General features: G+C 33.2%; 1 protein-coding gene and 1 pseudogene across 2 annotated transcripts; one reads left to right on the top strand and one right to left on the bottom strand.

Moving 5' to 3' along the window:
* The first annotated feature begins 298 nt into the window (after positions 1-298).
* LOC149562110 (PH, RCC1 and FYVE domains-containing protein 1-like) lies at positions 299-6,473 on the top strand. 2 transcript variants are annotated; one of them, XM_089823859.1, is made up of 4 exons: positions 299-544; positions 1,263-1,345; positions 1,467-1,582; positions 6,213-6,473. In XM_089823859.1, exons 2-4 carry the CDS (start codon positions 1,276-1,278, stop codon positions 6,273-6,275), a joined length of 249 nt encoding a protein of 82 aa, XP_089679985.1. In that variant the 5' UTR covers positions 299-544; positions 1,263-1,275; the 3' UTR covers positions 6,276-6,473. The 2 variants fall into 2 exon arrangements, with proteins under 2 accessions (XP_089679985.1, XP_089679984.1); XM_089823858.1 differs by having other exon boundaries at positions 299-836.
* Positions 6,474-8,835: 2,362 nt separating this feature from the next.
* On the bottom strand, positions 8,836-12,670 carry LOC149562109 (uncharacterized; annotated as a pseudogene).
* Between the last annotated feature and the right edge of the window lie 443 nt (positions 12,671-13,113).

The raw sequence follows: 13,113 nt of genomic DNA, 5'->3' as shown, positions 1-13,113 counted from the left end.
GAATTTTCAAACATTTATTTTAACCCTCATTACATATTCCTAGGCGAAGACTTAATCTAAGTTTTGCAAGCTAAAAGCTAAAAATCAATAGTGAACAGTACGATTTTTTAAATTTCTATTCTAATCTTGCCAAAGATTACATTATATTTAGTTAAAAATAATATATCAATTGTCTTATGGTTACTCTAATTAAATTCATTATTCAATTTTAATACAATTTAAATAATATTCTTAATATTGATTTGATTATTTTAACTTTATCAAATATTGTGCCGCCGGGCTATCTATTTGGGGACTTTCCAATTCATATCGAGAAAAAATGTGTCGTCCTATAAAGTGGTATGTTTTCACGGTGAATGGTCAGCATGTATGCCCTAGTTGCAGCGGAGGAACGTTGTAGAGCTATTTGACACCGCCATCATACTTGCATGGCGCACTCTCATCTCTCGCCAATAGTAGTTGCATAAGGAGATAAGCATCATGACTATTTGAAGATTATTGTTTTTTTAAGAGGGAAAAAGACACAGTAATTGAAATGCAAAAGGTATTTAAGAAGTGAAACCTCCATTGTAGTTCATTGTTTCCTCAATGTGTCAACGAGGGATCTCTACCTACCAGACAAACTCTTAAAAACAGAAATGAACATAAGTCTATTTTTTTTATAAGAATCCTCCTACACTTTTCAATATTCCATATTTTTGGATAATCTAGAAAGCATTACTCTAGGACAAAGAAAAATAGAGTAGAAGCATGATCAGGCCAAAGACAGCAAGGTGCACACACCTAAAGATGCTTGTGGAAAATCTATATAATATTCACTCCAACCATAGTGTGAGGTAAGAAACCCAAATTAAATTTTTGAACACTCCTAGTTTTAATCTCAACTGGCTCTATTCTAGTTATCCTTCCACTTCAAGCGGGATTTGGTGAATCCTCTTAATGGATTATCTTGCTTAGGTATTTCTTTGTATAATCCTTTTTTGATGATCTGAATGCTCCAAAACAATGTCAAATGGGCTAGTAGGCAATTAGTCAAAACACTTTGGATGGTAAATGATTAATTTATGAATGGATTGCTATACTATATGGAACTTTATTCATCCCATGCCTTTGGAAACTTTCTATTCTAACCTCTGATGAGCTACACTAGTCTACGCAGTGAACTTGGGATGGATAGCTCCCCCCTTTATCAGTTTTTAATGGATTCACAATTGATATCTGATCTTCTTTGGAATATCACAATTGTGTTGTAATACTTTTAGGTCAATTATATACATGGGAAATGAAAGTCAAAATTACGGGTTTCTTGGACATGGAAAACAAGTTACATTGGGTTCTAAAAAAGGTAAATGGGCCTTTGGAAGGAATACCTATATCTTCAATTTCTTATGGATCGTGGCACACTACTATGGTAACTTTTGTATTTCAGTTGTTTACATTTGCTGATGGAACATTTGGTGTTTTAGGTCATGGAGACAATAAAAGTGTCACTTCACTTTTGGAGGTATTGTCACTAAAAGGATTACGAACTATAAGAGCAACTTGTGGGGCATGGCATACTACTACAGTGGTAGAAGCTATGGTGAGATATTTTAACTCTAATAAATACTCATCTAGGAAGCTTTTTACACGGAGGTATAGTAACAAATATTGTCTTGGCTATGGAGACAAGGAATCTATACGTTCTCTAATGTTGGTAGTAGCACTTGGTGATCATAATTTTTGCCAGTAGCTGCTAGAAATAGTCTCACATTTTCTTTGACAACTTTAGGACACATCTTTAAAATGGGAAGATGTAATAAGTAGGAGATATTTTCCACAGCAAGTCAAATTGTGATACTGCTATCAGGATCCAACTGTGTAGTTTTTGGGTCAAACTTATTGACCCATGTATTATGAGTAGTGGCTCAAATGAACACATCTCTCATGAGAATGAATGGAACACTTAGAACTCATTGGATCTAGGTGATGCTTATAGAGGTGAAGCACTGGGGCTTCTTGGGAGGTCACCATCCTAGTACTACTCTAGCTTGAGAATGCTTAATGATGGAGTTTCCTCCATGGTTAAACCCACTAAACCCAATTTGCAAAACCTTTAACATGTGTTGTAAATTAGCATATTATAAAAAAAAATAGGACCAATGTACCAAGTTTTACTAAATATGCCTTTATTATTTACGGAAACATATGTTTTGAAGGGCCCCTGAACCCTTTACAAAAATTTAACTATAAAATATTCCTTCAAACTATAACAGCCTACAGCATGCTCATACCAGTCCAACAACAAAGAAGCAATTCACAAGGGACTAATAGTACGACAATAGAAAAATAGTAGAAGAAACATAGGCAGAGAGGCACATCAAGGACCGAATTCCCTTTAAAGCTTCATCCCTTGATGATAGAATTTATTTCAAAGGTTGGCTAACCAATTCATATTTCTCATCTTCAAAGTGTGAAATGGGAGGGGACCGATTGTCTCTTTTGTAGAGTATTAAAATTATTTGTAAGACTAGAGACTTAAGGTAGTAAATTTGAATTTATTGCCAATGACTCCCAGCTTGATTAGAAACATTCATAGGAAATTTATGAACAAGTTCTTTTCCAAAGTTATTAGAACTACCTTAATGACATTAAACCAATTTCCAATTATAAAGATTCTAACTTCACACCATGTTACAATCATTTTCAATTTTTCTAATTTCACATGTATGAGTACAAAAACTTGGAGGTTCTCAATATTTGAAACTTCTAATACGACCTGAATAAGCTCTTCAAATCCATATTAAATTGATCCAAGATCAAAATTTAAGGCCCACAGATCATTACCTGTCTATAATACAACAATACTTAGATTTGAAATTTAGATGCCTCTACATATTTCATCTAGATTATTTAACCATCCAAGTAAATAAGCACACCTTGGAGAACTCGTCATCAAGTAGTTGATGACTGCACCATGTTGTAGTGAAATCTTCAATAAAATGTGTTACAGGGTGATCTTGTAAATTAATAATCCAATCACAGACATATGTAGGTACAACATGAAACATCAATCCATAAACTGCACCAACAAGAGCAACCATCTTATCTATATCAATTAGCCATATTGCCTCCATAGAAAAATATAAAGAACTTGTAGCAACAAAGCATTTTGTTGCAGATGTAGGGCCGTTTGCCTTAATTGTTGTTGCATTATATTTCTTTGAGCAAGATGGTGAAATTTTCTTAATTGGTATGTGCTGAAATAGGCAATCTAACAATGTTGAAGTACTTCCTGAATCTTGTGCATATTGTACCATACATTCTCTTTTTGTTGATTACAAAGGTACAACTTGAACAAGAGTCAAGAATAATGACCATGTCAATAGGTATTGTACTTGTATAAATATAATACACATAAGATACATGGACTACAACTCTATTTCTATTCTTAAAACAAAGTAGGAGTCTCAATGCAAATAAAACCATCCCTATAGTTGAAGTTTCAGAATTTGGTACAAAAATATTGTGCCATATTACCTGAATAAGCTCAGTAAAATTAATGCCAAGAAGATCAATCGAAGATGTCCCGAGGACACAAGAAAGCTCCTCCCTAATGGCAGATGATTCATTTAATGATGAATGCATGCGTGTAGTTTGACCATCCTCTTCATTTTTGATGATTCTTTTTCCCTAACTCGGAACTAAGAACTCCTTTTGTCATTGCAAGTGGATGAATTGAATCACTTGAAAGAAAGTGATACATGTTGCCAATTGCAAAGCTGGAATGGGATCAATTGAAAAAAAAAGAATCTCATATAAAGCACTTATCGCTCCTTTACTTAGCCCCCACCACTCAGTTGCATGCACTGATGCTTCCTTTGCTCAAGATGGTGCATCAACCACAATATTGGCTACACATTCCCAAAAATGAGCATTAAATTGACAGGATAGCAGTACAATGGCTCCATCTTTCTTTCTTGCAAAAGAACTTGATGCAATTGACTCAGCTATGCCTGTTGCAAAGAAAAGCTGAAGTATATTTTCAAATGTTCATACTTCTGCTTTTCCCAAATTTGCAAGCTTTGAAGAGTTCAATCCTTCTCCATCTAAATTGTAAAGTCCACCAAGCAAAGAGAAAATGAAGACATCCATTTCAGTAAGTTCCATGGAACTGATCATTGAAATTTGAACCACATTTTTTGTACTTTTTAGTGTACCATTAGTTTCTAAATTGGTATGAGGATCAATTGTCTTCATGACATCGTTAACACCCTCTACCAAATCTTCCATCGAGCTAACAACTACACCTAGCCACTTTCATAGCTGATCAAACACAAATGCCCAATCATCATCTCTAAATTCTTGCCAATAATACACAATAGCAACTGCCATTAATTTAGTTAGGCATAATTCTGTGGTTGGCTCTCAGTAAGTAGCTACATCTGATGATGTTTCCAAAGAAGCTTGATGCTCAGCTGCACGTACATGATATTCAGATATAGCTTTCTGAGCTTGCTTCTGGAACAAACCCAAAAGAAATTTTATTTTCTCATTACTTATGTCAGCCAAAGATGTTGTGGTTAGTGTACACACTCCTCCCACACGATGGAGTGGAAAACAAGAAACTGCCATGTTTACCCAACCTTCCACATCTACAAGACAAACACATTGACAGTTAAGCACAAATGTATATAATAAACAAATAGATAAATAATTTATCTTACTAACCTTCCACACTTCTTTCACATATACCCTTTCACACCAATTTATATTTTGATTCGTGAAAAGCTATGCATTTCACACCAAGATTCAATTGCATTTTCGCTGAAATTAACAAAATTACATGGATTGAAAATGAAACAATATGGTCATCGAGGGTTTGAAGTGGGCAAGGGGTTGTGTATAATTTAGAGTTTCTCCTCCTAAATGGAACCACTCCATGTAAAGGATCTTTTAATTAGATATCTGTGGCATTTCTATTAATGGATCATAGGTATCTACAGTACATAAACCCAACCCAAGGCATGTGAAATGGGCCTGTTTCATTTAGTTTGGAGTGGCTTGCAAAAAAAAATTCAGATCCATTATAATGCATTGACAATGATTACATAGTCTCATAGTTGGAGCATAGAATTAATCATAGTTCCAAAAATCGCCATGAAATCGCCGAAATCGCGATAAGATTCATGGCTCCCGATTTTTTTGGAATCGGAAATCGCTGGTGGCGATTTTTTCTTGTGAATCGCCAAAATCGGCGATTCATGGCAAAAATCGCCAAAATCGCCATCGTGAATCTCCAGAAATCGGCCACGGCAGCAAGGATAGAAAGTTCAATTTTTTTTAAAAAACACATGTTTTATTTGCTTTCTAAGTTGACTTTCCTCTTTGTTATAACCCTAAAGAGCCTTCTATTTGCTTAGTATGAGTAGAAGAGAGGAAGAGTGAGAGAGAAGAAGAGAAAAGAGAATCCATAGGTTTCCAACCGGCAAGAAGGAAGAGCACCAAAGAGATCAGAAGTCCATTTGGGGAGGCCATAAATTGCATTGGGAGCATTAAGGAGTCAATATCAACACTCCTCAACTCATTTGCACTCAATATGACATTAAATCATTATGATCATTTGATTTCTATTTACTTCAGCTAGCCTACAATTTACATTTTAGATAACATAGTTACGTATGTGATGGATTTTATGTTTCATGTTTATGTATGTTAAGTTTTAACTTCTATTTGATGATGTTATAGTGTGCTTAAGTTATATTCAATAAAGGGTGCATGAAATAAGTTTTAAATTGTTAAAATCTTTAAATTTAAAGGGTTTTTTCAAATTTGCCGATTCATCGCCGATTCATTGCTGATTCACGATTCGATTCGGCCTTGCCGATTCCGATTCACGTTTCTTTGGAATTAATAATGGTTTAAGACTTCCTCAGTCACATAGTTGGAGCATAGAATTAGGGCTTCGAAAGAGAGACTATGGAAGGGTTAACTTTGAGTTTCACACCATTTACAGGTGTCCTCAATTTCCACTATCTTAAAATCCTTAACAGCCATTTTATCACTCATCCTTCACTCATGTTTTTCGCTACTGCCCACCATTGTAAGACCAATTGAGCCAAAAAAGGAGTGGAGATGAAATGATGATTTGTCATGCGATTTGTTTATGCCCTTATGTATTTGTCATTGGTTATGGTTCTTTTCTAATTTTGCTCCATTTTCTTATTTTCCAGTGTGACAAGTTTGAGTTGACTTTGGCGCTACAATCAAAGGGATTCATATATGATATGTTTTAACCAATTTTGAATTCAAGTTGAATTGGACCATGAGTCATTCATTTAGGAAATCTCTCTTCTTGGAGATCTTACTACCCATTTTCATTGTAAACTTAATGGCCATAATAAGAAAGATTGTCCGGCCTTGAAGAGCATTAGTACTTCTATACTTTATAACTGTTAATACTTAATAAAATATCATTGTTGGATTTGGGCTCAGTTTTTTAATATATTGTAGAAGGATTTGGGGTTTCTCTAATTTTTTTTTATTTTCATAAGATATTTTGTTTAGTGGATGTATGTATTAAAAAGACACATTATCTTCTAACTTACAGAGAATCAATCTCACATGGCTTCCAAGAGCTTCAAACAAATTATCATAAAATTATATATTTAATTTGGGATTAATCATTATTTGTACCATTAGATCTGTTGGAACATTTGAAAGGTGATTATTTATTATTTTAATAATTAGATCTACCTAAGTTTTTGAAAGGTGGGATTACTGCCTAAATTATGGATAACTAATCTTCGGTTCTTAGTTTGATGCATCCCTAATTCACCATTGCCATGCATAGTTCTCATTGTCACTATTAGGCTCTATATTTAGTTAATTCCATGATAATTCATATACACCAGTTAATTAATTCTAACATCTAAATATGGAATAATCATTATTGAAAATCTAGTTAAACTTAGTAAAATGCTACAAGTTAGAAGCACTGAAAACATGAATTTCATGATTGTTTTTTTAAACTCTACTATATTTAGCTATACCTGTTATAGTTTATACCTAGGAGCTATGATCTTTATAAAAAAATAAGCCTCATTTTTTGAAATTTTTAAGGAAGAAAAGAAAATACCTCTTATCAAAGGCATGATATCCATATATCTAGAACATTATTGGCATCTGTATTTGGATTTGAGCTAGTAAATTAAAGTTTAATCTTGCATTAGATGAAAAATATGAGACGTTATTGGCTAATAAAAAAATTAACTTAGAATAGTACTTTCTCATACATCTAAGGCATGTGAAGAAAAAATAATTTATTTTTCTGCGGTCCAGAATAACATTCAATAAATATTCAATAATTTATTTACAGTTCTAACATTATGAATTTCCCAAACATATTAAGATGCTGATATTAATTCTTACAATGAACAATATGTATAGATGACTTCCAGGTTTAGATCTTCACTAGCACTTTCTGTAGACACTTTTAAGGTCTGCAATTATCTTCTGAGTGCTATAATTATTTTTTCACTATGAAACCTGCACTCATTTCTTGAGTATTTCTATAGCTTCCATGCACCAGTGATAGCTATATCCAGATGCTATTCATGCATCAAAATCTTGAATCAATAAGTATTATGGTTTGTATTTATTATCACCTCCAAGTTCATCAACAAGTCAACCTCCACGTTTTGGAATCTTCCAGATGTATCCTTTTTGATATGGAGTTTTAAATAATTTGCTAAAGCAATGTGTTGTGGTCTCTATACATGTGCATTTACACACTCTTAAGTAGTCCTTAAAGAAAACAACATTATATTTGCAAGTTAAAAGAACTTTAACGAGTTGTATTAAAAAAAAATCAAAGAAAAAGACTATAGTGAATGAATAACATGAAGGGCCATTTTGATCCTCTTCATATGCATTTTCACAATCATACAGACAAAATTGTCACCCGTTTCCTGAGGGAATGGAAATAAATTGACAGGTAAATTTGGTCCTCCTTGGGTTGCCACTTATGTTTGAATGCACAACTTGTGTATCCTTTTCCAGTTTTTTTTGGTAGGAAATGGGTTTTAGTCATGGTTTCTCTATAAAAATTTATCAGTGCTAAAATAAATCCTTTTTAGAATATCAGAGGCACCTATCCTATCTACCAAATTAGTTTTTGCAATTATCTTAGCAATCTCATGAATATTCTTCCTTAAGAGTGAATTCCTTGGGTCTGATGTGAGGCCATCAATCATGGCTTTGATAGTTCATTCTATTTCTATCTATTTTGGATGCTACTCTAAATTGCTTGTTTTTGGAAATCTGTTACATTGTATCTCCAAATGAACCTATGAATGGTATTTGGAAATCATTAATTTACTGTCAGCAGACTCATGTGACTTCTTCTCAATTTGTCTCTTGAGCTGGGCATCTCAAAGTATTGCTTCATTTTAAATTTTAATGATTTTCCATCCTTGAAACCAGATGGTTCCTTGTAATTGCTACATCCCCTTTCTTAGAATTGCCTCTTCATTCTCTTCACATTTATCTCCATACTCTAACTGCACACAAAATCCTACAAACCAAATAATTTAATCCCCTATGAGCAGAAATAAAGATTGAGATTTTAGCAATAGGAGTTAAAATTGATACTCTCACCCGCCATATCTATCAGAGGCAGATCTTAGAGAGAAAAGATTAGAAAAATCTGTGTTATGTGAAGAGATGTCACATCCCAATGTAAGCCCCTCCATTTTTCTGAACATAAAAAAAAACATCCATGAAAAAGCCCACATCCTTCCTCATTTTAATACTACTCATGCTATACCAAAGTGGGGTATGGTCCTCTTTTTCTATTTATGGCCAAAGAACGTCTTTCATTATAGATGTGTCTACGACATAATCTTGAGGCTCCTCAACTACTATTTCTTCTTGCATATACTCCAAAAGAGAGGCATGTGTGTTCACATTTGGAGTAGTCTTTTCATGTATAAGGAAAATTGGAGATGACTGCAGAGAAATGTCTTTGGCTTTTATTGGGGATACAAGTGCCTTTCTCTATGATGGGAACGGTCTCTTGGTATTCTTCTAGCTTCCTTTTGGAAAATAAAATTTCTCCTTCCTTTCTCAATCACTTATATTTCTCACCAATATATTCAAATAAAAGTGTAGTCCTTTCATCTTTAGAGGTATCGTCTTGGTCTCCACACTCTAATTTTAATTGTAGGTCAAGATATGTGACCTCTAAGTCACAGAATTATCTTCCTTTCTCTTCAAGCTCTGACTATAATGACGTGAATTTCTCTAGAAATTGATATAAATCTCCTCTAGAAACTTTGAATTGGAATTCAAGTTCTTCGATCATAGAAATGTGATTATCTCTCATTCTTCAAAAGTGACTATTTCTCATTCTTCATATACTCTTTTGATTTCCTAAATGCTATAAGATGCTCCTACGAATCTTTAATTATTTTATCTGATTCTAGAAGTTGAGACTTGAGTGCATCGATATTTTTATTTGCTAGTTGAAGCATCCCCTCTAGGTCTCATTTTTCTGATTGCAACATAGCAAGCTCCAATTTAGGTTTACTACTTTCTTCAAAAAATTGGCGCTCAAGAAACTTTTTTTTATAATGGTTTGAGTTACTTCAACCTTATTAAAGTCATTTGAAGTAAAGTATGACTTAGAAGCTCCAGCAAAAAGTGTAGAAGTGATAGATTCATTTTTAGATGATCCCTTCTCAACTCTTTTAGACTTTCTTCTCCCAAATGTTGTGCTATCTCAACCATTAGCTTCTGATTCACTTCCACTATGCATTTCATTATACCATGAAAATCATTTCTTGGTATCTCCCATGCTTGAAACATCCTGAAGTAAAAAGAAATGATTTACAATCTAGTCTAATGAAAAACTTATCTTCTCAATAAACTTCATTACATCAGCCTTCCCTTGACGAAGATCATTACAAATCTTTGCAAGGCTTTGAATAAGACATTTTAACTCAGAATCCTACCATTAGAACAAATATAGAGTTTTGATGGGGAATAGAGAGGCATTTAGTGGCCTATTCCCAAATCAAGCAAGCTTACTATAGTTTGAATGAATAAAACCTTAACTAAGCTCCAACGGTTTTTGAATAGAAACATTCAACTTTGAGTTAGAAGAGGTTTCTTTATTATGTTTGGAACATGCAAATGGGCTGATTTCACCTTTAGAAGAATTTCCTTGCGAGGGATATTATGATGAGAACTGACTTGATATGGGTTCATCTAAAGAACCATTTTCAAAATTGGGATTTCTTAAGACTTTGAGACAAGTTAACTTCTCTTTTATTTTGCAAATTTTTTCACTATTTGAGAATTGCAATGTTGTAATAACAACCTTGACATTCTCCAAGACTTCATTCATTTTCTTTCCTTTTATGTGGGTGTTTAAAATCATGTGAAAAATCTCTAGAGTGTTGAAAAAGGCCAGCACACTGATTGGTTTATTAGATTTAAAGGTTGAAGATGGTTACTTTTTTTCTTTGGTTTTTTCAACAACTGGAATGTCTATTTCCTCTTCATAGGGATTTCTTCTAAAGAAACTTTCTTATCCACCATAGGTAGTATATTGTTATTTTTGTTTGTTTTCAATTGAGTATGGTTGCATGATAGTTATTTTGTTTTACGAGGAATTGTTGGAGATATCTCTTGCTTTTCAAAAGAAATTGTAGCTAAGTCTTCCATTTTAATAAAATAATCCATCAAGTAAAATTTTGATAATTCAACTGCCTTATTTTTCAGCATTTTGGGTTTCTCTTTCTTAAAATGTGCATGTACCAAAAATATTGTAGTTGCCTAGGACTCAACACACTGGCTTTGGACATCTTCATTGTCTCCAGCTAGGGTTTGATTCGGTTCTCACAGATGGAAAATGCATATAATTGATTTTAATTCTCAAAGTTATTATATATTCATCCAAAGAGCTTGAAAAATTGATAGTTTCATTTTAGAGGTACCATCTTCCTTTAGAGGTAGTCACTCATTAAGCTTAACTAAAATTTAGATCATGGCTACATCGATGTTGAGTTGAACAGGAGTGTGTTTTCATCTAAACATTCATGTTTAAAGAGAGATCTCCACTTTATGACTGCCAAATATATAGGGGTAAATATCTATCTCAGAAACACATTGAAGTGGCAACCAAATACACATAACGATGGAGAGTTAAGAAACTTATATAAGTCAAGTCTCAAGATGACACATCAAAATTAGGCATTTTTAATGATAGATGAGAAGCAGGAGATTTAATCAAATATTGATTTTGAAGACAACCAATTGTTGCACGTAGAAAAATTTCATCCCACCTTAACATGTTAACTCTAATTTTAATTTAGCTATAAGTTGAGATTTTTGCCAATGAAAAGCGATCACTCAAGATAGAAACAAGCAATAAGTTGGATCAAGAGATATCTACATTTCAAAGGTGTATAAACAAGTGGGATTATGCCCATGATTTGGAATCACTACTTGACTTTGTTGTTATATGTAAAATTGAATTGATTAGATTTGAGCTAGGTTGAAAGGTATAGAAAATACAAATATTAGACTTCTACAAGCATTAAAATATTTAGGGGTTTACCACATCTTTTAAGCTGCAAAATGGGTAAAAACCCACAACAATGCTTTTAGGAAAAGGGTGTATGGTCTAGATCTTGTTGAGGTATTCAATTGAAACTTAATATTGGTTTGAGGTTTATTTCAAGTGATATTATAGAGAAGTTATGCTTTGATCTCTTGGAACTAATGAAGAAATTTTACAGGTTGGTGTTTCTAATAGAAGCCATATAGCTTATTTGAAAGGTCATGATCCCAATTACATTTGGAAGGTAAATGTCTTACTTATTCATTCATCAATTTTGGTTGTATTTGGAAAATATGGAGCCCTCTTAAATAATCATAGTCAATATCATTCTTTAATTTGTATGCAATATTTCATGCTGGAAAATTGAGATTTACTATGGAATTTCATGCTCAGTAGTTTAATGTCTGTGTCATTAGAAGTATATATGAATTTCAATAGATGTTATTCAACACATTTACGTCTCGACTGTTGTAATAGGTTTGGACTTGTCTAACAATGGAATTACATGGATAAGAAATTTGGTTGTATTGTCATTCTTGGAGTTGAAGCATGTTGGATCAATTTTTTTGGTAGTCTTTTGTTTTTTCCTCACAAGAATTTCCTTCCAAAAAATAGTCTCTTAGGTCGTGGCAAGAATTGGCATAGTTCAACATGTCCTCTATATATCCAATGTATGTGTCTTTTGCATGCTCTTAGCATTGTTATGGTGATTACATTTCATCATTATAACAAGTCACTCTATTCTTGCAATGCATGCAAGCTAGTCTCGATTATATTGGGTGCCTTGTTTACTCTTCCATAGATGAATGTACTGATATTCTTAAGTAGTTTGTAAGAGGGTTGTACAAGTACCTGCATGGATGACACAATAATACACTTGGCGTGCCTCATCTCTGCTTGTACATTTTGAAATCATAGTGCATTTTACTTGCTCTGTCTCTATGTCTACATTTTGTTTACATATTCAGGATGCTCACATCTGTCTCGCATGGCCTCTGGCTCAATATCGCAGACTAGGATGCTTCCCCTCAGCTTGTCAAATTTCATGGATCCAACATTAGGCATGCTTATTTGTAGTTGGACTATTGATTATCATTATTCTTATTTTTAGGACGATTGTTAATTTATCCCTTTGATCAATGTTTAATTAAGAGTCACCCTTCTTTTTGGGGGATTCATTTAATTCTCTTTTAAGAGTTGACACCAGTAGATACTTTCTCCTACCATTATCAGTTGTTGAAGACACCTACAGACACTTTCTTTTTCTAGCCTGCACCTAAGGCAACAACTGGAGCTGCGTGCAACCCTTATTTTGTATATATACTTCTGAACTTGATATATATATATATATATATATATATATATATATATATATATATATATATATATATATATATATATATATATATATATATATATATATATATATATATATATATATATATATATGTATATGTATATATATCCTCTAAAGTGTTGTGACTAAGTACATGTAGCTTTATCATATT

Source organism: Cupressus sempervirens, chromosome 4 (genome assembly GCF_028749045.1).
Source record: "Cupressus sempervirens isolate cs-2001-9-10 chromosome 4, ASM2874904v1, whole genome shotgun sequence".
NCBI classification, from domain to species: Eukaryota; Viridiplantae; Streptophyta; class Pinopsida; order Cupressales; family Cupressaceae; genus Cupressus; species Cupressus sempervirens.
The sequence above is the reverse complement of the archived record's forward strand: the minus strand, read 5'-3'. Positions and strand labels throughout refer to the sequence as shown.